Source organism: Aotus nancymaae, unplaced genomic scaffold, assembly GCF_030222135.1.
Source record: "Aotus nancymaae isolate 86718 unplaced genomic scaffold, 86718_ANA_hifiasm-v0.15.2.pri h1tg000029l, whole genome shotgun sequence".
Taxonomy (NCBI): Eukaryota; Metazoa; Chordata; class Mammalia; order Primates; family Aotidae; genus Aotus; species Aotus nancymaae.
In genome coordinates, this window is record NW_026988442.1 from 50,478,561 (window position 1) to 50,500,369 (window position 21,809).

At 38.2% G+C, this 21,809-nt stretch overlaps 1 protein-coding gene across 14 annotated transcripts in view; it reads right to left on the reverse strand.

Moving 5' to 3' along the window:
* Positions 1–21,809, reverse strand: part of SLC4A10 (solute carrier family 4 member 10) — a 359,094-nt gene that overhangs the window by 59,060 nt on the left and 278,225 nt on the right. For all 14 annotated transcript variants that reach the window (XM_012440527.2, XM_064382673.1, XM_064382670.1 and 11 more), the window contains 4 exons: positions 19,698–19,798; positions 16,564–16,738; positions 15,823–15,956; positions 14,857–15,102 (listed from right to left, as the gene is read on the reverse strand). In XM_012440527.2, the coding sequence (XP_012295950.1) occupies positions 14,857–15,102; positions 15,823–15,956; positions 16,564–16,738; positions 19,698–19,798 (656 nt within the window). The remainder of the gene's footprint in view (positions 1–14,856; positions 15,103–15,822; positions 15,957–16,563; positions 16,739–19,697; positions 19,799–21,809) is intronic.

Sequence of the window (21,809 nt, forward strand, 5' to 3'; positions counted from 1 at the left end):
TTTGTTTTTTTTTGCTTTCCTCCCATTACCATTGTCTCTGCCAGTAGTCAGGACTTAAACACTCCATGCCTAGGCAATTGCTCCCTGGGATCCCCGTCTAACCTATTGTCACACAATTCTTCCCAGAGCCTTGTTACCATCCCCAATGGCCTTTGTAACATAAACTTAGAAGTTTTAAGGCTCTCTGCCAATTGGTCCCCAGAGTTCCATTCTACTCTGCATAACTACTCTCAACCCTAGTGATGATCTGCACATGGGAATTCACAGGTACAATGAAGAGAGAGAGAAAAAGACATAGGTATGCCACATACAGTAAACTCATGTGGCAGGTTTCCTTTTTCTGAATGCTTCTGAGCCCCCCAGGGCAGTTAGTTACTTCCTCTCTTAGGCCATTATACAGACATCTTGTATAGTGCTTATTATATCACATTGCAATTATTTAACCATGTATTCTCTAGCCTCCCTCCTCATTTATTAATTCAACAAATACTATGTGAGTGGCCATAATGTCCAAAGGGCATCTCCAGACACTGTCTGATCATCACTAATGTCTTTGAGAGTAGGGGCCATATTGTATTCATTTTTTACCATCAGCACTGACATCCACAAGGAAGATCAATGGATGTTGAAGGAGTGAGTTAAGTGGGTGAATGAGCAAGCACATGTATGAACAGAACAGTAAATCTACTTATTATACTTTGAACATTTTGCCCTATTCTACTCCTGAGTTTTGTAGGTTGCTCTTTTCCTGAATTTGAAAATAAATTTTGTTACATGAAAACTAATCTGAAGAGCACCTCTGGCCCAAATTAGCTCATCCTATGGCTTGTCACAGGACTTGAATTTCCCAACACAAAACTCATATTTAGAAAGAAATTACAAAATAATTCATGAATACAATGCAAATTGAACAATTCAAAATACGCAGTGAATAAGAAGTACAAGGCTTCCTTCACCAACAAGATGAACTCTTTCACAACCCTTTGTTTTGTCCTCTAAGTACTATAAGTTTGGTATTAATGCAATACTTTCAGACTCTTTATTCCCTATGCACTTTCCATATTCTTCCTACTTTTTTTTTTTCTTAAGACATTGTCTCTAGAGATTGCTCTTAGGGGCTTACCCAAGGCCACTAATTGGGTTAATGTTACAGATCCCTATCCCAGCCTTTTAAGCTAAGTTATTACTGTCATGAGGTCCCTGGGGTGTCACTCTTCCAGCCGGAAACCTCTGTGGCCAGTGGTGCCTTTGCCTGAGTTTTGCTTGGGCCCTCTGGCTCATTCTGCCCACTAGGTCTGGCAGGTTGTGCTCAGCTCATGCCACCAGCCTGAATTCCATGCCTGCCAAGGGGGTGGAGGTGAGGGGTGCATGAGTGTGCAAGCATATGGCCTAGCCACTGTACACAGCCAGGGACACTGACTGCTGTGGTGGGGCAGGTGGTTCCAGATGCTGGCATAGGAGTCAGCTCTGTGCTTGGTTGTGGCTGGACCAGGCATGCTGCAAGTGGCTTCCACTGTGGGCTCTGGGGAAACATGTTGATACCTGGAAGCTTGGAAACACCAGGAACTGTAGAGCCTCAAAGAGGGTGTCACAGCCATGGCTCAGGGAGCTCCTAAGTCTGGGCTTCCTGGAGGGCTGCAGCTCTTCCCTCCTCCTGTCTTCTTTCCTCCTCACCTGTAGCATGGTGAGCTGGGGGTGTGTTTCAGCCCTGTTTGTGTTACAGCTCTTTCAGTCCTGCCACTAGATGGGTCCCAAGTTCTTGTCCTGCACCCAGGAAAAATGGGATAAGCAGACAACTAGAGGGTGCGCAAAGTGAAGAGGTGCTTTATTGAGCAAGAGTACAGCTCTCCGGAGACCCAAAGTGGGTAGCTCCTATCCACAGACAGGTCATCCCGTCAAGCATGCAGCTTCAGCAGACAGGAGACCTGGGGTGGGTAGCTCCTATTCGCAGGCAGGTCATTCCGACATCTGCACAGCCCTCAGCTAAGAGGAGACCAGTCAGGGTAGCTCCTTTCTACAGGCAGGTGGTCCCATCATCTGCCTAAGTCTGGCTGAGTCGGGTTTTTAAGGGCTTCAGAGGGGAAGAAGTGTTTGCTGATTGGTCCATGGGCAGCCATGGGTGGGCGGAAAAAGCACCATAGTTCTCACTCCAGTCTGCAGAACTGGCAGTCCAGCCCCCAGGCTTCAGGCTGTCCCTGGCTTAAAGGTGAGGTTTCACTGGGGACCCCTTTCTGCCTAGGATCCTGTCTACCTCTTGCTGCCATTCATGGTGCCCAGGCTGTTTGTGCAAGGGGCACCTGCAGACCTGCATCGAGCCACCCTCAGCCACACCTCAGCTTCCCTCCCATGCTTGTTGGTCCAGAGGGGGCTGAGGTGACAGGGGGCTGGTATGTGAGTACCACCCCAAGTGTGCGCACACCTGGCCAGGTTGCAACAGCACTCAGGCTTGGGCACAACTTTGCACCAAAATCAGAGGAGGCACCCAGAGGGAGGAGAGGCCAGACAGAAGGAGCAGGTGCTTCTGAACCTATGGGGGAAGGGGGTTTCCTGGGCCCTGAGAGCGCAGGGATGCCCAGGTCTGTAGCAATAGCTGGGCAGCTGCAGTTGCACCAGGCAGTTCAGGGCTCCTGCTCCACCAACTCAGAAGGAGGGGGCATGGTTCCCACCTTCTCTTGGCTCATCAGCTCCACAGAGCACACTGCCCCGGCCACACCTCCCCTGCTGCAGCTAGCATCTTTGCAGCAGCCACTCCAGATGGGCCACAGCTGCCATCATTACCAAGTTTCTTAAAGAAACAAAGTGAAGTGGGGCTTCAATGTGATGCAGAAAACTCATCTCCAGCCAAGATATTTTGCCCTCCTTGTCACATACCTATAAATGGTGAATTTTTATAATCAAAATAAGCACAATTATGTTCTAATAAGCTCTAAGAGACTATGTAATCTTATGCATATATTATTTTAAATATGTTTTAAATCCTTATATTCCTATATTTTTATTTCTTGTTTGAAATTTAAAACTTCTAGGTCAGATGTGGTGGCTCACACCTGTAATTTCAGAACTTTGGGAGGCCAAGGCAGGCAGATCACTTGAGGTCAGGAGTTTGAGACCAGCCTGGTCAACATAGCAAAACCCCTTATCTACTAAAAATACAAAATCTAGCTGGGTATGGTGGTGAATGCCTGTAATCCCAGATGCTCAAGAGGCTAAGACAGAAGAATCACTTGAGCCCAGGAGGCAGGGGTTGCAGTGAGCTGAGATTGCGCCACTGCACTCCAGCCTGGGCGACAAAGAGAAACTTCATCTCAAACAAAACAAAACAAACAAACAACAACAACAAACTTCTTGAAGATATTTAAGAGACCTAAGTAAAATAATAATGTATGGAAACTCTCCTATAATCTAAGTATTAATCATAAAATGACTTTGTACAAACCAGTGACCTACAATGCAGTGCAGTGTTGAAAGTGTTCGACAAACTGTTAGATGCCTTGGAGTTTATCTTAGCTCTTTCACTTGGGGCAAGCAATAAAGCCTTCTGAGTCTCAGTTCTTTTTTTTTTTAGCTCTGAGTAGAGGTGATATTCAAAATCCATTCATTTGTTTAACAAATATTTATTGAACACATACTTTGTGCCAGGAATCAATCTGGACACTCTGAAAACAGGCTAAATCCCCTGCCCTAATGATCCCTTCACTCTAGAGGGGAGAGAGATAATAAATTAGACTGATAAGTAAAAACACCACTACATACCAGCACAACACTATGTGATAGTAAGGATGTAGAAAAATTGGAATATGATTTCATATACTGATGATAAGAATCCAAAATGCTACAACCACATTGGCAGTTTCTTTTTCTTTTCTTTCCTTTTCCTCTCTCTTTTCCTCTCTTTCTCTCTTCCTTTTTTTCTCTTTTTCTTTCTTTTATTCTTTCCCCTTCCTTCCTTCCTTTCTTCCTCTTTCTTTTTTTTTTCCTTCTGACAGTGTCTCCCTCTTTTGCCCAGGCTGGAGTGCAGTGGTGCATGCAATCACAGCTCACTGCAGCCTCCAGCTCAGGGGTTCAAGGCAGTTTCTTATAAAGTTAAACATATACTTTTTATATAACCTAGCTATCTTGTTTCTAGGTGTTTACCCAAGAGAAAATTTAAATAATCCAAATAAAGACCTGCATGTGAAGCAAGATAGCCCCAAACTAGAAGTAACCCAGATGTCCATCCCCTTGTGATTGGATAAATTAATTGCGTGGTATCCATGTAGTAGAATACTACCTGGCAATACAAAGGAATAAATTGATATATGCAACAAAATCAGTGCATCTCAAAAGCATTATGGTAATTGAAAGAAGGCAGGCATACTCTATGGTTCTGTTTATGTAAAATTCTAGGAAAGGCAAAACTTTAGAGATGTAAGTTATATCAGTGGTTGCCAGGAGGTGGGGATGAAAGATTGACTGCAAAGGGGCACAAGGAAACATTTTTGGGAAATGTACTATACATTGATTATGGTGGTATTTATTTGCCAAAACTCATTTAAGGGTATACTTAAAAGGGGTAAATTTTATTGCATATAAATGATCCTTCAATAATTTTTACTTTAAAAAGATAAGTAAATTATATACAGTAGGCTAGAGAGAGAGAGAAGGGAGTTGAACATTTCATAGAAAATTATCAAGTAGGTGATTTTGAAGGAAGTGAAAGAAGCCACATAGGTATCTAGGAAAGGCATTCCAGGCCAAAAAAACTTAAAAAGCCAGTATGAAGGGCTAGAGGTACAAACACACCAAATGTGTTTATGGAAGGGCCAGGAGATCATGTTGGTGTGGCTGGAGCAAAAGGACAAAGCAGCAGGAGGAGAGAGAGCACAGAGGTACCCAGGAACAGATGAAGCAACACCTTAAAGGTCACAGGAAGCCATCAGTGGGCTTCGAGAAGCAGAGTGACATGACCTGACTTGGGTTTTGAATGAATAATTCTTTCTGCTTCATAGAGAATAGTCTGTAGAAGAATATGCATAAAATGAAAGACATCAGCTAGAAGGCAATTGCAATAATCTAGACAAGAGATTATACAGGTAGAGAGGGTGAGGAAAAGTGTTTGTATTCTACAAAGAGAATTAGCTATGAAATCTGGATGTGTGAGAAAGGAAATAGACAAGAATAAATCCGTGATTTCTTAGTCTGAACAGCTGAAAGGATGGGATTGTCATTTACTGAGGGGGAAAGAGTTGCAAGAGTTTGCTCATAACTCCAAACATAAATAGGACTAAAATATAAGCATTTATTTAATGTATTAGTTTGCTACGCCTGCCATAAAAAAATACCACAGACTGGCTGGCTTAAAAACTGAAATTTATTTTTTCACAGTTCTGGAAACCCTAAGTCCAAGATCAAGGTGCTAACGGGTTGGTCTTCTCTGAGACCTCGTTACTTAGCAGATGACCACCCCCTTGCTGTGTCCTCACATGGTTTTTTCTATAAGTTCGGAAATATTTCCTACTTTCTCAGCATCTTTTATATGATAGCACTTTTATATGATAGCACAACTATAATTAAATATACATTCCTAGTGTCTCTTTGTGTGTCCAAATTTTCTCTTCTTATAAGGACACCAAAAAGATTAGATTAGAATCCATCTCTCCCATAATGAAGAAGGATATTTTCTTGAGCCCTTCACATGACTTGTGACAGGGGTGCCCCATTTACTTAGCCCACTCTGCTCAACCCTTGCAAGAGGGAGTGCATGATTGAATGAGTGTGGAAATCAGAGCAAGCAAGTTCAGGAACTGGCTGGTTGCTTTAGTGCCTGCAAGAGCAAACTCTGTCCGGGTGGAGTGTCTGTGACCCCAAGGCATCAGAGGGCATGCTACAATGCTCTCTTATCTCCACTGTCTGCAGACAGCAGTGTGTTATCAGCTAGTGAGTCCTTTGCTTCATTGCATTGGGAGGCTGCTTTCCATAAGTGAGGGTAATGGGCCAGTGTGATGGCCTCTTTGGGTAGCTGCACTTGCAGTGTCATGAATTCTTGTCTGGTGCACAAAAGGAATGAGGTCACAGGGACAAATAGAAGGATGGTGAATGCGAAAAACTTTTGAGCAAGAAAAGCAGCTCTTAGCAGACAGAGAGATGGAAAGGGGACAGAAAGGGCAGGTTGCTCTCCCTTGAAGTCAAGCTGCCTCTCTGCCTCTCTCCTCTGAAGTCAAGTTGCCCCTTTCCAATGTCCAGCCACCATTTCTGAAGTCAAGTTGTCTCTCCCTAATGTCTAGCTGCTTCTCCTCTCTACTGGCTGAGTCTGGGGTCTTTACAGGCACAGGATAAGGTGTGGGGTAAACTGTAGATAGTTTTGGAAAAGGCAACATTTGGTTAGTAAAAAAGATATTATTCAGAAAGAACCAGTCAGGAGAGCACAGACACACAGAGATGGAAGTTCTCACGTTGGGCCACAGGTTTCAGGCTTTTTGACTCAAAGGTGGGGTTTTGCCAGGGACTCACCCCTGAATGCCTAGAATTTCTCTGCCTCCTGTTACTATCAATATGACTTCATTTAACCTTAAACATTTCTTTAAAAGTCCTGTCTCCAATTACAGTGACATTCTGAGGCACTGCGGGTTAGGGCCTCAACACAGAAATTCAGCCTATAACATTGAGTTGTATCATTTCAGAATGAGGAGAAATATTCCTGCTAGCTCCCCCAAACCTGCCTCTATTATTGAAAAAATAAAGCTACCATGGGTACTTCATTCATTTAGATATTAAAATGCAAAATTTGGGGAAGAGATAAAATTAGCCTCCCACCGATCATCTTTAGAACAAGTTTTATAGACCATGAAGCCACCAGCCACATTTGTAATGAAGAGAGAAATTATATATTATAGTGATATATTATAATGAAAAGAGAAGTGATATATTATAGTAGGGGGAGTTGAAGCAGAAGGACTGGCCTGGACACAAACTTCTTTGAGCCTGGCAATGAGTATTTCTTTACAGAACACATTTTGTGACCCTTCTCATAATATTTAAACAGTCTTGTAGAGAGAGAATTAATAATGATTTGGGGGGTTATTATATAAAAACTGTCTTGCCTACAACTGAGAGCTATGACCACAGAATGTCTTCATAAATTAAACTTTTCTTTTTCAAAGTTGTACTTATACTTCTTCACTTGATATTTTGTGGTATGTTAAATAATAAATGTAAAATGCATAAGTTGAACACCTTGTATTATCAAGATTGCATAGATAAGTAGAAAAATATGCTGAGTTGACCGAATTTGGCTAGGTCTATAAATATCTAGTAACAATAGTGTTCAGAACAATTAACATATTAATTTTTATAGTTGAAGGGAAATGTTTCCTCCACTTCCTAGCAATGTCTCTAAGCATTCATTTAACATGACTAATGCTATAAAGTATGTAGCAATGACACATCATCTAGCAGAGACAAATGAATAATGTATCAACATTTTACATGAAAAAAGAATAATTTACTCAAAATTACCCAATAGAAGTGGCAGATATCCTGAGTAAAATTATAAAATCATATACATAGTATCAAGGCTAGCATTACATTAATCTCAAAAAGAACCCATAACAATATGACAACAGGTGAGGACATGTTGAGTGGAAGAAAAGAACCTCTTCAAGGAGAACTACTTACCACTCACTGCTCAAGGAAACAAGAGAAGACACAAACAGATGGGAAAACATTCCATGCTCATGGTTAGGAAGAATCAATGTGAAAATGGCCATACTGCCCAAAGTAATTTATAGATTTAACAAACTACCTTTGACCCTCTTCACAGAACTGGAAAAAACTACTTTAAACTTCATATGGAACCAAAAAAAAGCCCGCATAGCCAAGACAATCCTAAGCAAAAAGAACAAAGCTGGTGGCGTCACACTGCCAGACTTCAAGCTATACTACAAGGCAAAAGTAATCAAAACAGCATGGTACTGGTACCCAAACAGAGAAATAGACCAGTGAAACAGAACAAAGGCCTCCAGAGCAACACCACACATCTACAACCATCTAATCGTTGACAAACCTGACAAAAACAAGCAATGAGGAAAAGATCCCCTGTTTAATAAATGGTGTTGGGAAAATTGGCTAGCAGTGTGCAGAAAGCAGAAACTGGACCCCTTCCTGACACCTTGCACTAAAATTAACTCCAGATGGATTAAGAACTTAAACATAAGATCTAACACCATAAAAACCCTAGAAGAAAACTCAAGCAAAACCATTCAGGACATAGGCATAGGCAAGGACTTCATGACTGAAACACCAAAAGCAATGGCAACAAAAGCCAAAATAGACAAATGGGATATAATTAAACTTAAGAGCTTCTGTACAGCAAAAGAAACAATCATTAGAGTGAGCCAGCAACCAACAGAATGGGAAAAAATTTTTGCAATCTACCCATCAGACAAAGGCTAATATCCAGAATCTACAAAGAACTAAAACAGACTTACAAGAAAAGAACAAACAAACCCATCCAAAAGTGGGCGAAGGATATGAACAGGCACTTCTCAAAAGAAGACATATATGAGGCCAACAAACATATGAAAAACTGCTCATCATCACTGGTCATTAAAGAAATGCAAATCAAAACCACATTGAGATACCATCTCATGCCAGTTAGAATGGCGAACATTAAAAAATCTGGAGACAACAGATGCTAGAGAGGATGTGGAGAAATAGGAACACTTTTACACTGTTGGTGGGAGTGTAAAGTAGTTTAACCATTGTGGAAGACAGTGTGGTGATTCCTCAACGATTTAGAAATAGAAATTCCATTTGAGCCAGCAATCCCATTACTGGGTATATACCCAAAGGACTATAAATCATTCTATTATAAAGACACATGCACACGCATGTTCATCGAGGCATTGTTTACAATAGCAAAGGCCTGGAACCAACACAAATGCGCATCAATGATAGACTGGACAAAGAAAATGTGGCACCTATACATCATGGAATACTATGCAGCCATAAAAAATGATGAGTTTGCGTCCTTTGTAGGGACATGGATGAACCTGGAAACCATCATTTTCAGTAAACTGACAGAAGAATAGAAAATCAAACACCACATGTTCTCACTCATAGGTGGGTGTTGAACAATGAGAACCCGTGGACAGAGAGAGGAGTATCACACACTGGGGTCTGTTGAGGGGGGCTAGGAGAGGGGTAGTGAGAGGAAGGGTGGGGAGGGATAACGTGGGAAGAAATATCAGGTATAGGTGATGGGGGGATGGAAGCAGCAAACCACTTTGCCATGAATGTACCTATGCAACAATCTTGCATGATCTGCACATATACCCCAGAATCTAAAGTACAACCAAAAAAAAAAGAAAGAAAAAGATCACACCATCTACTTAGAAAAAGCATTACATTGAACACAAGAAAGGATCCTACTCTTCACTGTAATTCATTTGATTACTGGCAGGTCATAAGTCACAACTTGTTAAATAAAACAGATCTTGTCTGCTCCACATGATTTTAGTAAATGTAAAGAGAAAAATTCAGAGGGACTTTGAATAGAAAAAGTGCTACTTTCTCTGGAATTAAAACTTTGGTGAAGTATGAACTAGTTTTAACTGATGTTTTAGAAACTGAAATTGCAACATAGTTATAAGAGCAAAAGTTCACAACTTTTTATAGCTATTGTATTTCTGTCTATTCTGTCAAGTGGCTTTATTATTTATTATATTTTTCATCTAGAATGGTTATTAAGGTGATAAAAAGCCGGTGAAATTTTTGGAAGAACTTTTTATTGTGAATACTTGCTTTAAAAACAACTCTGTTGCCTCTTTAAACTTCTGCTTTTCAATTATGTTATGTGTATTAGTAGTCAAGAAACAGTGCTTTAAAGAAATTTTAAAATTCCAGCACTAGGAAGTAACATTAAGAAGCTGAATGATGTCACAGACTACAGGTAAATTACACTCCAATGTGTCTCAGACAGGCGAAGATGAGGTGTACTACTTTTTCAGTTACATACACAGACATATATAGTAAACAAACATTTATTGGGAAATATGGGCAAAGCACTTCCTATAATCTGTTTCATTAGCCCACTGAAATTCCAGCTCTCTTGTTTTTGATACTTTGACTTCATCTTGCATGAAAGATTTACTCAAGGATGATGTGGCAATATTCTATAAGCAGGATTCTGGTATTGTTTTAGTGATATCAGCCACCAAAAATAGCTAGACATAGGATCAGTTATGAATTAAGCCTTGAGAATATCTCTAGGAGTTACGACTATGTGATTTACTCGCTAGATTATTATATCCTCTTCTGGCAAAACTAGAGATGTCACACCAACCCTCATAACCTGGGTACATTGCATTTCAGTATGCTGATTAACAAATCAGTGATATTGCCAATGAAAATCCATTTCTGACGTTCATCAGAGTCAGTGTTGACTGAGATGTGGCTAACAGTCATAGGTTTGTAGTAGCCTTTTCTGGAGTGTAGTCTCTCTGTTTAATGCTAGCTGACCACTCCTAGAGTTTGGACTCCCGATCAGAATACTAGCTGCCCATGGTTGTAACTTCACCTAACATACACATATTACCACAGTGTCTGTGCTGAGATATTTTAATGTAAGTTAAAACATTACTACATTCCACTTAAAATATTTCAGAATATATCCCTGAATCTACATCAATTCAGGAAGCAAAGAAAAATGGGGTCAGTACTTCAAAGATTGTGAACTCCTTGAGAACACTCATCACATCTCACTAAAAAATGGCCACATAATTATTTAAACTTCTTTAAAGGAAGAAACCAAGAAAGCACTGTTTGTTACCTGCTTGGCACTTGCCCTCTGATATTGAGTTCTCATGGAAATAGCTGCCTTTTTATAGCTATTTGACAATAAAATGTGAAAGATAATTCCATTTAAGATCTGAAAGTAGTTATGAAGAGTAACATAGTTGAAAGACACTTAATAAAGCTTTACTACCATCTCACAATCCCTTAGCTCTCTGTAGGTAGAAAGATAAAGAAATATGAATTCTGTCCCAAAAGGCTCATAATTAATTAGGGATAGTGAAAAAGAAACAGGTAAATAATGAACTATTACATTGGATACTACTGCTACTCTAAAGGAGATTTTTTATTAATTTACTTTAAAAGCAGGAACAGAAAACAAGCATAGCAGGTATTTGGATCAAGAATCAAGAATGAGGTGAGTTGCTAAAAGTTTATTTACTGAATAATAATTTATTGAGTGCCTACTATTATATTTATTTGAATCTAAGATGTCAAACAATCCAGCTTTTCAGGGGGCAAACTTTATGTGAAATGTGCCTATCAGTTGTGAGAAGCATTTTCAGAAATGTAAAAATATGAAAAAACATGTTCACACAATACGTACCAAGCAGGGACAGTGAGAATGAAATTCTCATTGTTACATGTTTTCAACTTGAAAAGAGGTTCAGATCTTGTTGAGGAGATCAGAGAGAAGATATTCTGTGAGTATGTCAGCCAGTAAATAACATTTATTCAAAACTGATCACTATCCTGAGTTATGTAAAGGACTGGGTGTTGGAGAAACCAAAAAGAGATAAAAACAAAAACAAAAGGATTTCTCATAACCTGTTAGTGAGAACACTCATTCAACAGCTTGGTAATCATTATATTTTGTTTCACTCTAGTCTATATATGTATCAGAAACTACAGAGATAATCAGATCCTACATACTGCTTTGATCCAATCAATTACAAAACATTGATAAATGCATTCTCAATTTTTCTTTAGCTAGCTGGCTTTGAAAACTTTATTATTCTCAGTCTTTAAAGAAACATTTCATCTTATGTAAGCGAAACATTTCATTCTATTTTTGCCATTTCTTAAAATCAAAGCCACCAAGAAAAGATTATTCCCATAAACTTGTTACTTATTGCTAACTTGGCATATTCAGCTGGATTGTCTTGTGTAATGTATATATACTCAAAACTAAATAGATTATCTTGACACTTGATCTTGGCACAATGAAAGAAAAGCTTATGTTTTCAAATATAAGGTCTGCATATTACTATATTATAAGGTTAGGATGGCAGAGAAGCTAGATATGTCTTTAAAAAGTCAAAGACATTTTGTCATTTGGTTGACAAACCATGAATTTAAGGAAATATGATTATAAGAGGCTAAGTATGAAAAATAACTGGAATATAAATCCTAAACATGATGACTTTTTTCAAATATTTTGTACCCAAATGAATATGTGCATTATAGGCATATTCAGTTTGTGATGATTGCAATCTCAGATATATTATGTTCTAGCTATAACATTTTCTAGGAATTTTTCTAATGAACCTGCATAACATCTCATGATAAATATGAGGCCAGCAACATCTAAAGTAGAAAACATTAGGTGGTCATTATTATAAATGACACTGATTTAATGTGAAAAGGTCACAGTAACAAGAAAGCCACTAAAAGTGTCATCTGGACTTCATGGGCAAAGTAAATGTTTTGTACAAAAGTGTGAGATTATAAAATACATTAAAATAGCAGTTATCAGCAATAACATTATTTTCTTTAATGCACATAATTAAAAGTACACTAATAAATATATACATTCTAGGCACAACATAAAAAGATTGATTTTGCTTCTCCAAGGAATAAGTGATGGGAATATTTGATAGATTCATGTACACAGTGTAAGTAGTACTGGAAGCCAGGCAGTAAGGGCTTAACAACTGGAATGAAGAACCAGTGCAGCGAGGATATCTAGTCAGACTCTGTTTCCCATGGAGACTGCCACTGTTTCTGTCACACACACCGATTTCAGATGCCAGGTGGCACTAAAACCTCATGCCCATCAGGATGAATCAGTTGTTCCATCCCTTCTACTTCCCTAATTTGGGTTGAGAAGGGCACTTGAGCAATGGAACATAGTCATCAGCACACATTCATGTTTACCCTTGAAAGAATTAGGTTTTAGATGCCCACACTGATCCAAGTGAAACTTAAACTTGTGGGGATTGCATTTTTTAAAGCAGAGATGGAAATGTGGAGAAAGTCAGGACCTCTGTCACTCCTCTTGATCACCATGACAGGCAGGGACCATCGCCACATAAAGCTACTTTAGCTTTCAAATTATCCTCTGAGCCTTTGCCTTACTTAACCCCTTGATCCCATCATTTTTTGACTTCTGGGAGGTTGCAGTCCCATGTTTATCTACTCTCTCTTCATCATTGCTGTCTCCCTTTCCTCAGTTTCTATTTTCCCATTTTTCAAACATGCATAGATCTTTGCTATCACAAGTTGTCACTCTTATGATTTCATTGCCCTCTTCAAAAGGCATTCTGTTTCCCACTTTCTTTTGACACAAAGTGGCCTGTGTAGCTCTCTCCATTTCTTTACTACCTCTTTGTTAGTTTTTTTGCAAACTATCTTCCCATTCTGCCTCCTCTCCAAACCAATACCATTTTTAAAGCTATCAAGTATCTCTTTTCAAGTGCTTTTCCATGTTCTGTTTGATGTCCATGCCACTGTCCTCTCTAAAGACTTCCTGACACATTTCTTGTTCCTTGCCTTCTGCGATCTGACATTATCCATAGTTTTCTCCTTTTCTGATGCCTATTTCTTGTTTTTATTTATTTATTTGAGCAAGCATATCTAAATTCAGTGAGATTCTCTTTCAAGTAAGGATAAATGAACAGGCATGTACCAATGTTAATCCCCAGTTCTGATCAAATTGCTTTTCCCATCTTCCTGTTTTCTGAGTGTCCCTGACACCTATGCTCAGTCCCTTCTTAGCCCTGTTTACAACATTCTCACTATTTTCTTTTATTGGGAAAGTTATTTTGTATTTCCATTTTGATTTTTTCTTATCCAAAAATAGGTGTTCACTGTTTAAAGTTATCTCTAAATATAAAATAAAAGTATTAACACATTATTTTTAACATTATATCATTACATCATTCTTAACAAAATTATAACATTGTGCTATTTTGGTCTGATTTCAACAATTTAAACTTCTAATGGTAAATAAGGATTAAAAAATATTAAAAAGGTTCAAGGCCATATCTAAGTGGTTTGTAGGGAAAGCATTGGTGGTTGCTGGTAGGTGATGCAGAGATTGTAACTGTCTCCTAAGAACATATTGCTTCAGATATCTGCAGTATAAAAAACTGTATACAAACACAACAAAAAGTTTTAACATTAAGTAATGGGGTCATTTAAAGGCCACATATGTCTGCAGACAAAGCCTTAGAGACATTCCAGACTGCTGACATATCAAAACTAGAAGGAGCAATAGATCCAATCACATCTTTAATCTTAGACCTTAACATCACCTTCAACAAGTAATACCTGAATATTTCCATCACAAATGTCACAAGTGCCAAAACCAAAATTAAATTTTCATTCAGTGATTTATGTTTTCATCACACTTTCAAACATAAAGCTAGTAAGATTTAGACACAGTAAGTTTATTTTACCTTACTGCTCTAAATTTGAAATCTTATATTTTCATTACTACATTTCTTTGGATTATTATAAATTTAAAAGACCCTGAAATAACACCAAAATAACATATATTTTCCTAAAGTAAAATTCATGTAATTATGATGGACTTGGTTCCTTATCTACCTATTCTAGAGAACACTAGACAAATAGAACTTTAGAAAGATACTCTTGGCAGAGATGGTATAATAAGAATGCAAGTATCAGATGAGTGGCTGATTAAATACTTTTAAAATCCTGTTCAACCCTGAAAGTCAGGATTTAGGTCATGAATAAATTTAAGGCACATTCTCTGCTGAGTAACTTCTTCATATTTCTTGTAACAATAGCAATATTTGTAAAAAGAAAAGCCCCAAGGCCAGGAGGGGAAATGGTACTTACGAGTATTGTGTCAGCAGTTCCAGATCATTATGCATGTTGATTGGATATGCTTCACTGAGTTCAAACAACTTCTCCAGGGCCTCATAAATGAAAATGATGCAAATCAGGGAAGCAAAAGCTTCTTCAGTAAACCGAGTGATGTAGCAGACAAGGGAACTAGCATCAGTGGCCACAAGTATGATACACAGAGTTGCAGTCCAAAGTCCAATGCTAGCTCTTAAAGATAGGTATGACAGCCCGTACTCTCTGGGAGGAGGAAAATGAAAGAACAGTGAAAAGGTCATTTAACAGTTTGCTCCATTTTAAGCAAATGAAAATAAACCTCACTCAGGAAGTGAAAGTAAATAAGCTTCACATCCCATGAGTATCTAAAATCAAGACTTTGTCTAAAGCAGGGGTCCCCAGCACCTGGTCCGTGGCCTGTTAGGAACTGGGTTGCATAGCAGGAGGTGAGTGGCAGGCGAGTGAGCATTAATTACCGCCTGAGCTCTGCCTCCTGTCAGATCAGTGGTGACATTAGATTCTCACAGAAGCACAAACCCTATTGTGACCTGTGCATGTGAGGGACCTAGGTTGTGTGCTCCTTAGGAGAATCTAATGCCTGATGATCTGAGGTAGAAAAGTTTCCTTTCAAAAGCATTCCCCCAACCTCTTGTGGAAAAATTGTCTTCCATGAAACCAGTTCTTGGTGCCAAAATTGTTGGGGACCGCTGGTCTAAAGGGACAAAATTAAAAGAGATTTCTCAGTGCTTAAAACTGAGTTTTACTTTTAAAAAATATTACATAACAATATACACAAATCTTTTACTTTTCCTCTATTCCCATGACAAAGCAAAAAGGACAAACTGAATCAAATTAGGCAATTCTGTCTCTACCAACAGATCTCCAAAAGGGATGTTGGGAGGAGTATAAATATAGTTAAGAAAAAAGTAAGGGACTAAGGGCCAAAGAGTACATAACACTTACTTGCAAAATTTAAACAAAATCTTTTCAAACACCAAAACTGGTCCTGTACTGCCTAATATGGTAAGAGGCTGTCCACCAAAGAGAGAATAGGCTATCCCGGTCATGGATGCTCCAAAGAGAGATTCAATTGCACTCTGTGTAGAGATATAAATGGTTCAGTTACCTAAGCTGTACAGGCAGCCATTGTAGCTAGGGAGAAGACATTTAAAATACATGGATATGTGCTTTCTCCTTCACTATGAAAAGCCTAACAACCCTGGGCAAGACATGGGGTGGGAGGCTGACTAAAGGGGCCGACAGCAAGAAGAAAATGCACAGTAACAAAGGTGGGGGGGGGGTGTTCTCTTCACTTTCCTATCTCATGTTCTGTTACCTTACAAAAGGTTTAGATGTATTCAGGATTAGTGTCTGGATAGAAACATGGCCCAGGTATATAGGAAATTGATCTCTTGTGAGATAAGAACTGAACCTAAGCCTAGCTTAGGACTGGGGGGCCGAAGGTAAGGCATCAGATAAGAACCTTTTGTAAGACTCAGAACTGGTCATTCTGAGACATTCCACTCCCAGATTGCAAGTCTCACTAGCAATAGCCATCCAGGAAATTCATACAAAGTTTATCTGCCAGATCATATCTCAAATCTCTCCTCATCAAAGAATCCAAAATTAAGTGCTCACTTAATCTAACTGGGAATCTTAAAAATGGATTATGTTTCAAAGTTCAGAGAAAAGCATAATACATACTATGCGCCCTTCAGTTGCTTCTCCCAGCAGTCCTCCAAAGGTGATGACAGGAGACATACACGCGCAGTAGAGAAACAGAAAAGATGCTAAGCACTGCAGGCTGAAAGCATCTCTGAAGTCACTCCAGAAGTATGGAGCTTTTCTTTTGATATCTAAAATAAGTCCCCCAAAAATCCTAAGACAGGGGGGAAAACACAATAGTGAAACCCAAATATAAAAAAACACACAAGTCAAAATGCTCATTTGCTTTGTTGCCAGGTGACAGTATACGTTTTCCATCAGCAGAGGTGAGACCCACATTAACCTGCTGCATTGCGTTATAATGCGTTACCTCAATTCCTAACCCAATATCGTGTCAACCACCAAAAATCCCAGGTTCTCTTAAACAAGGTTCAGAGCTGTTCACCAATCATAATCCAAATAATGAGATTCAAGGATTACTCTAATCTCTGTGCCATTTCTATGTCAACCTACTCCTCCTAAACTCAGGCCTACGACCCTCAATCATTGGCAGGTTTTCTAAATGTTTAATTCCATTTGGCATAGCGGGAAGTGAGGGAGGGAGGGTTAACTGGCTTTTGTATACTCCAGTAGTGAGCATCACCCTAGAGAGGAAAAGCAATGTTTAACCATGGCTCCAGTTACCTACTCTCTCTGCCAAAAAACAAACAAACAAAAATCCCTCACTTGATATTGTTGCAGGAAGACATCCAAATGTCCTTTTGGATGGCAGTAATACTTAGTAGAGACAGATAGAGTCCAGACCTGTTTTCATTTTTAGAAAACTAGGAGGGAGTCTTTATAATAATCAACTAGATAAATGTAATTTTGATCCACTATTGTATTAAAATATCCCAACATCTGTGATTCGCAAGACAATAGTGACTTCACTTGGTATAAATTCATTTACTCCAAATATATTCAAAACCATGTTGAAACACTTGAAAGAGAAATTTTTTTGGGGGGCAATGTATTAAACTATAAAGTGATGCTTAAAATTTGAGAGCTTTTTTATCTATTAGAAATGAGAGCATTAATAAGTAGGTATTCTCATTTTATGAACATTTAATAACAATATGAAGACTTAACATTCGGCCACTGTAAGTTGTTTTGCTCCATGGAATAATAATGTGGATAGCAAAATGAATAAGACTATGAGTAAGTTCCTACATGAAGGTTAATGTTAATGGTGAAAAAACTTATTATGTTCCAATATACTGCCAGCATGCTGAGTATACTCAGATCATATAAAACTGTTAAATTTTTCTTACTTATTTTATGTATAGGAATATTCATTTGGCAGTCCTAGAATCACCTCAGAAAGGATTATTCTTTTTAGAAATAAATTCTGGTTAGACTTTAAAATGAAAGATGTACATATTATGAATAATTAAAATATTTTACCAACTAATTTCCCTGATCTGATTTATCTGTAATAGTTACCAATTAATAACTATCCTACTATTTTGCAGGTATAGGATCACTATATTTTCCTGTATTGCTTCCATGAAAGAGCTATGGAGTAGGAGAGGGTTGAGAAGAATGAAACTTCAATTGAATAAAAGGACATTTGAAACTCAGAGAAGCTTGCAGAGAACCTGTGAAATATTTGTACACAAAGATCACCTTAGGCTTCTCTACCCATGTTTGGTAAAACATATGCATATTTTTTTTATTTTTGGGATCATTTCTGAATAATTTATCTTATCAAAGTCACAATTCAAAACAGATTTACTCTACCAGTCTATTTATGCATTAATTTATGATTTATATCCCACCTAACCCCAAAAAGAATTTGCGGTGGTTATGAGCTATTAATTAGTAATTAATATTTATAGTTTTGATACCACTTTATATTAGACCATTGATTCTAATCAATTACTTATTAGAGCATACATTAGTCTGAATAGTTGTTATAGTACTGTGTAATAAATGTGCTTTTAGCAGTAAAAATCTAAATCCGGAAGTGGGAGTTCATTACAGAGAACAGTGCAAGAGCAGCCCAGATGTACACCAGCAACTCCAGGAGAGCAGATGAGTAATGGATACTTCAAGTCATGTCAGCAACAGAATCTGTGGAAGAACTCTGGAGAAGCGAAGATACCGGATATTGGTGACCTGGGAGGATTTAGGAAGCAGTAAGGAAAAGTGAACTTCGAAAAAAATCTAAGCTATGTGGCATGTTACACCTGAGAAAGAGAAAAAAAAATACCACCAAAAATAAAAAGACAGCATTTGAAAGCACGAAAGCAAACAGAATGAGTAACAAAGCTTCCAGTGAAAGGAAAAGGAAAAAATTGTTTAAACCATCTCAAATTAGGTATCAAGCCTGAGGAAGACATTAAAAGACATTTCCTCAGAGACAACACATAGATAAAGGGAAAGAACACAGAATTAAAATGCAGAGTGCTCAGGAACTGGAAAGTCAGCTTAGAGGACACATTGCAAGCAGTACAGGAAACGGCCTTGAGGGGAGGGGAGCACCAATCCTGCAAAGCCTTTGCAATTGCCTTTAATTATAATGGAGGCTATACACACATATTCCCTGAAGAGAGACCCACCCAAGGGTTTCTGATTTTCTGCTCACACATTGCTTAGAGAGAGACAAGCTGTCAAAAAACCATAAAGCACCATTTTAAGAAATAAATTGAAGCTTTCATCTCTTCAAAGATGTGTGATTAGAAAAATAAATTATATAGCTCTTTCAAATCATAGCCATAAAAATAAAAAACACCATTATATACATCCTACTTGCATTTAATGAGATAGGGCCTACAAGACTGAGTTGTTGGTATTTAGTTTTATTACCATCCTGAACTTGAAGCTTTCAATGGGTTCTTTTGGAAGGGTCAATTGACGGTTTTTCTTTTCATTCTAAGAATCTGGGAAAGCATTTTATGCACAGCAAAATGAGAGACTAGGTAAGGTATAATGGAAGGGTGCATCCACTGTTTTAGTTTAACAGTCATAACAATCATTAGTAACTTCAGAGAAATCAAACTAATTGGCATTTTCACCCTCAAAAAGCAGGTATAAAAGTATAAAATAAATTAGATCCCAAAATAGCAATTCCTGACAGAGAAGAATGGTATGTCATTTGGTCCTTGAAGTCCATAGAAGTGATTTTCACTAACCTTCCAGTTCGCTGGAGTTCAGGTCCACTATGTCCTCCGTGGGGCTCTGCTTCCCCATGAGCTGCTGTTCCATTTGGTACAGCAGGTATCTTCCTCTTCTCCTGTGGAGAGTTTCTTTGTTTGTGTGTTTTGTTTTGTTTTAATTTCAGGTGTTAATTGTAAATAACAGTTTGTTTTCCTTGAAGCAGTATGTACAATGGCCAAGAACCGAGGCTCTGTACTTATTTGTTGTTTGACCTCTGGGAAGTTATCTAACCTTTTAAAGTGTTAGTTTCATCCTCTGTTAACTGTGGGTAACAACAGTATCTATCATATAGTAACTGGGGGTAACAACAGTATCTATCATATAGTAACTGGGGGTAACAACAGTATCTATCATGTGGCTAAGAGAATTAAATGAGGTGATGGGCACTTACTAATTCTTTCAACTAATACTTATTGAGTGCCTAGTGCCTAGTGTGTGCCATTCATTGTAATGAATGCTAGAGCTGCAAAGGTGGGCAAGAAAAAGCATTCTGTTGGTGAAAAGAGACAATAACTTTATAATAGCAGGTACAGATGGGAGCTATGAAGAAAAATGAAGTAAGGGCAGGGGAAAGAGAGAGACCAGGACGCAGGTAGGTTGGCATGAGGAAGTGTTAGTTATGGTGCTGTTATATGTCTAGCGTAGTTTAACTGTTTAACAAACAGTAACTATTATCACTATTTTTTAAAGTATATTTCCCTCTGTGAGTCCAGTTTCTATCTTTCTACCCAGTAAATAGTTTACAATATGGGTCTTTCTAACTTATAGAGCACCAAAGACTATTGTAAAAGGAGGTTGCTAATTTAACCAATGACAAATTAGTGGAGATTCAGGTAATTGCTGTTTTCCCGTAAGTCTATTCAATTCACTTTTGTTGATGACAATGATTTTTTTAAAAATCAGAAAATTCTATTTAAAATCCTACCTGTGGTAATCTTAGAGCACACCAATGTGTTCAAAAGCACTTCAAAGGATAATAGGAAAAATCATAAGTGGTACAATTAAGATTTTTACTTGACCACCCTTCCAAAATAGAATTAGTGTAAACATGAAGAACAAAAGTGACTCATCAACTGATCTCACATGCAATGAGACATTTAGGTAGAATGATACAGGATTAAAACATGAAAAAAAAAAAGGTTTTGAAAAATACACAATATAAGAAAATTTATTGCTTAATATTCTAACAATTTTCCCAGGAATATGGATGGACACACTAAGACTGAAGTTCAAAGACAAAAGAGAAGTATCTGTCAACTGAGGAAGGAACTGTCTTTATAGGTAAATAGGTTACATTAATAAAGGAATTTAAAAGTTGCCCTCAATACCTACTTCCCAATCACGTAGGAAAACAATTCATAGCTTTCACAAGTCTCAGAAAACAAGTTTTATTATGTGGTCTTCTGCGAGAATACTATTGACTAAATAAATTAACTCTGTTTTACAACGGCAAAACTAACAGAAGGTGATGTTTTGGGAGCCAAGTATTAAGGAAAAGCAGGTTATCAACTCTTAAATGTTGCTCATTGACAGGTTAGATGAAATGCAGGCTGAGAATTGACCACGGGACTTAGCATTGTGGAGATCATTGTTCACATACATATTTTAGTGATGTAGTAGGGGCAAAAGCCTCTCAGAGTGAGTGTCAAAAGAGAATTGGAGGGTAACTGGAGGCAAGTAGCATAGAGAACTCTTCTGTGGAATTTTGTTGCAAAAGGGAATAAGAAGAGCGGCAGACTGGGCAGTGGTATCAAGAGAGTTCTTTTATTTAAGATTGGTAAATATAATAGTATGTTGTATGCTAATAAAAGTGATAAAATACAGAGCAAGACTTGATGATATAGAAGAGAAAGAGGAGAATCAGTAGAGTTGTGCTCTTGGTAGATGTGAAGAGATAGTCTCTTTCTAGTGCACAAGGAGAAGGCTGGCTTTGGCTAGTTCATCAATAATAATAAACAGGAAGGCAGAGTATGTGGATGCAGATGCTGGTAGATGGGTAGGTATAATGGTAGCAATCTATAGAAGTTCTTTTTCGATTGTGTTAAATTTCTCAGGGAAGTAAAAGGCACATCAGCATATGAGAATGA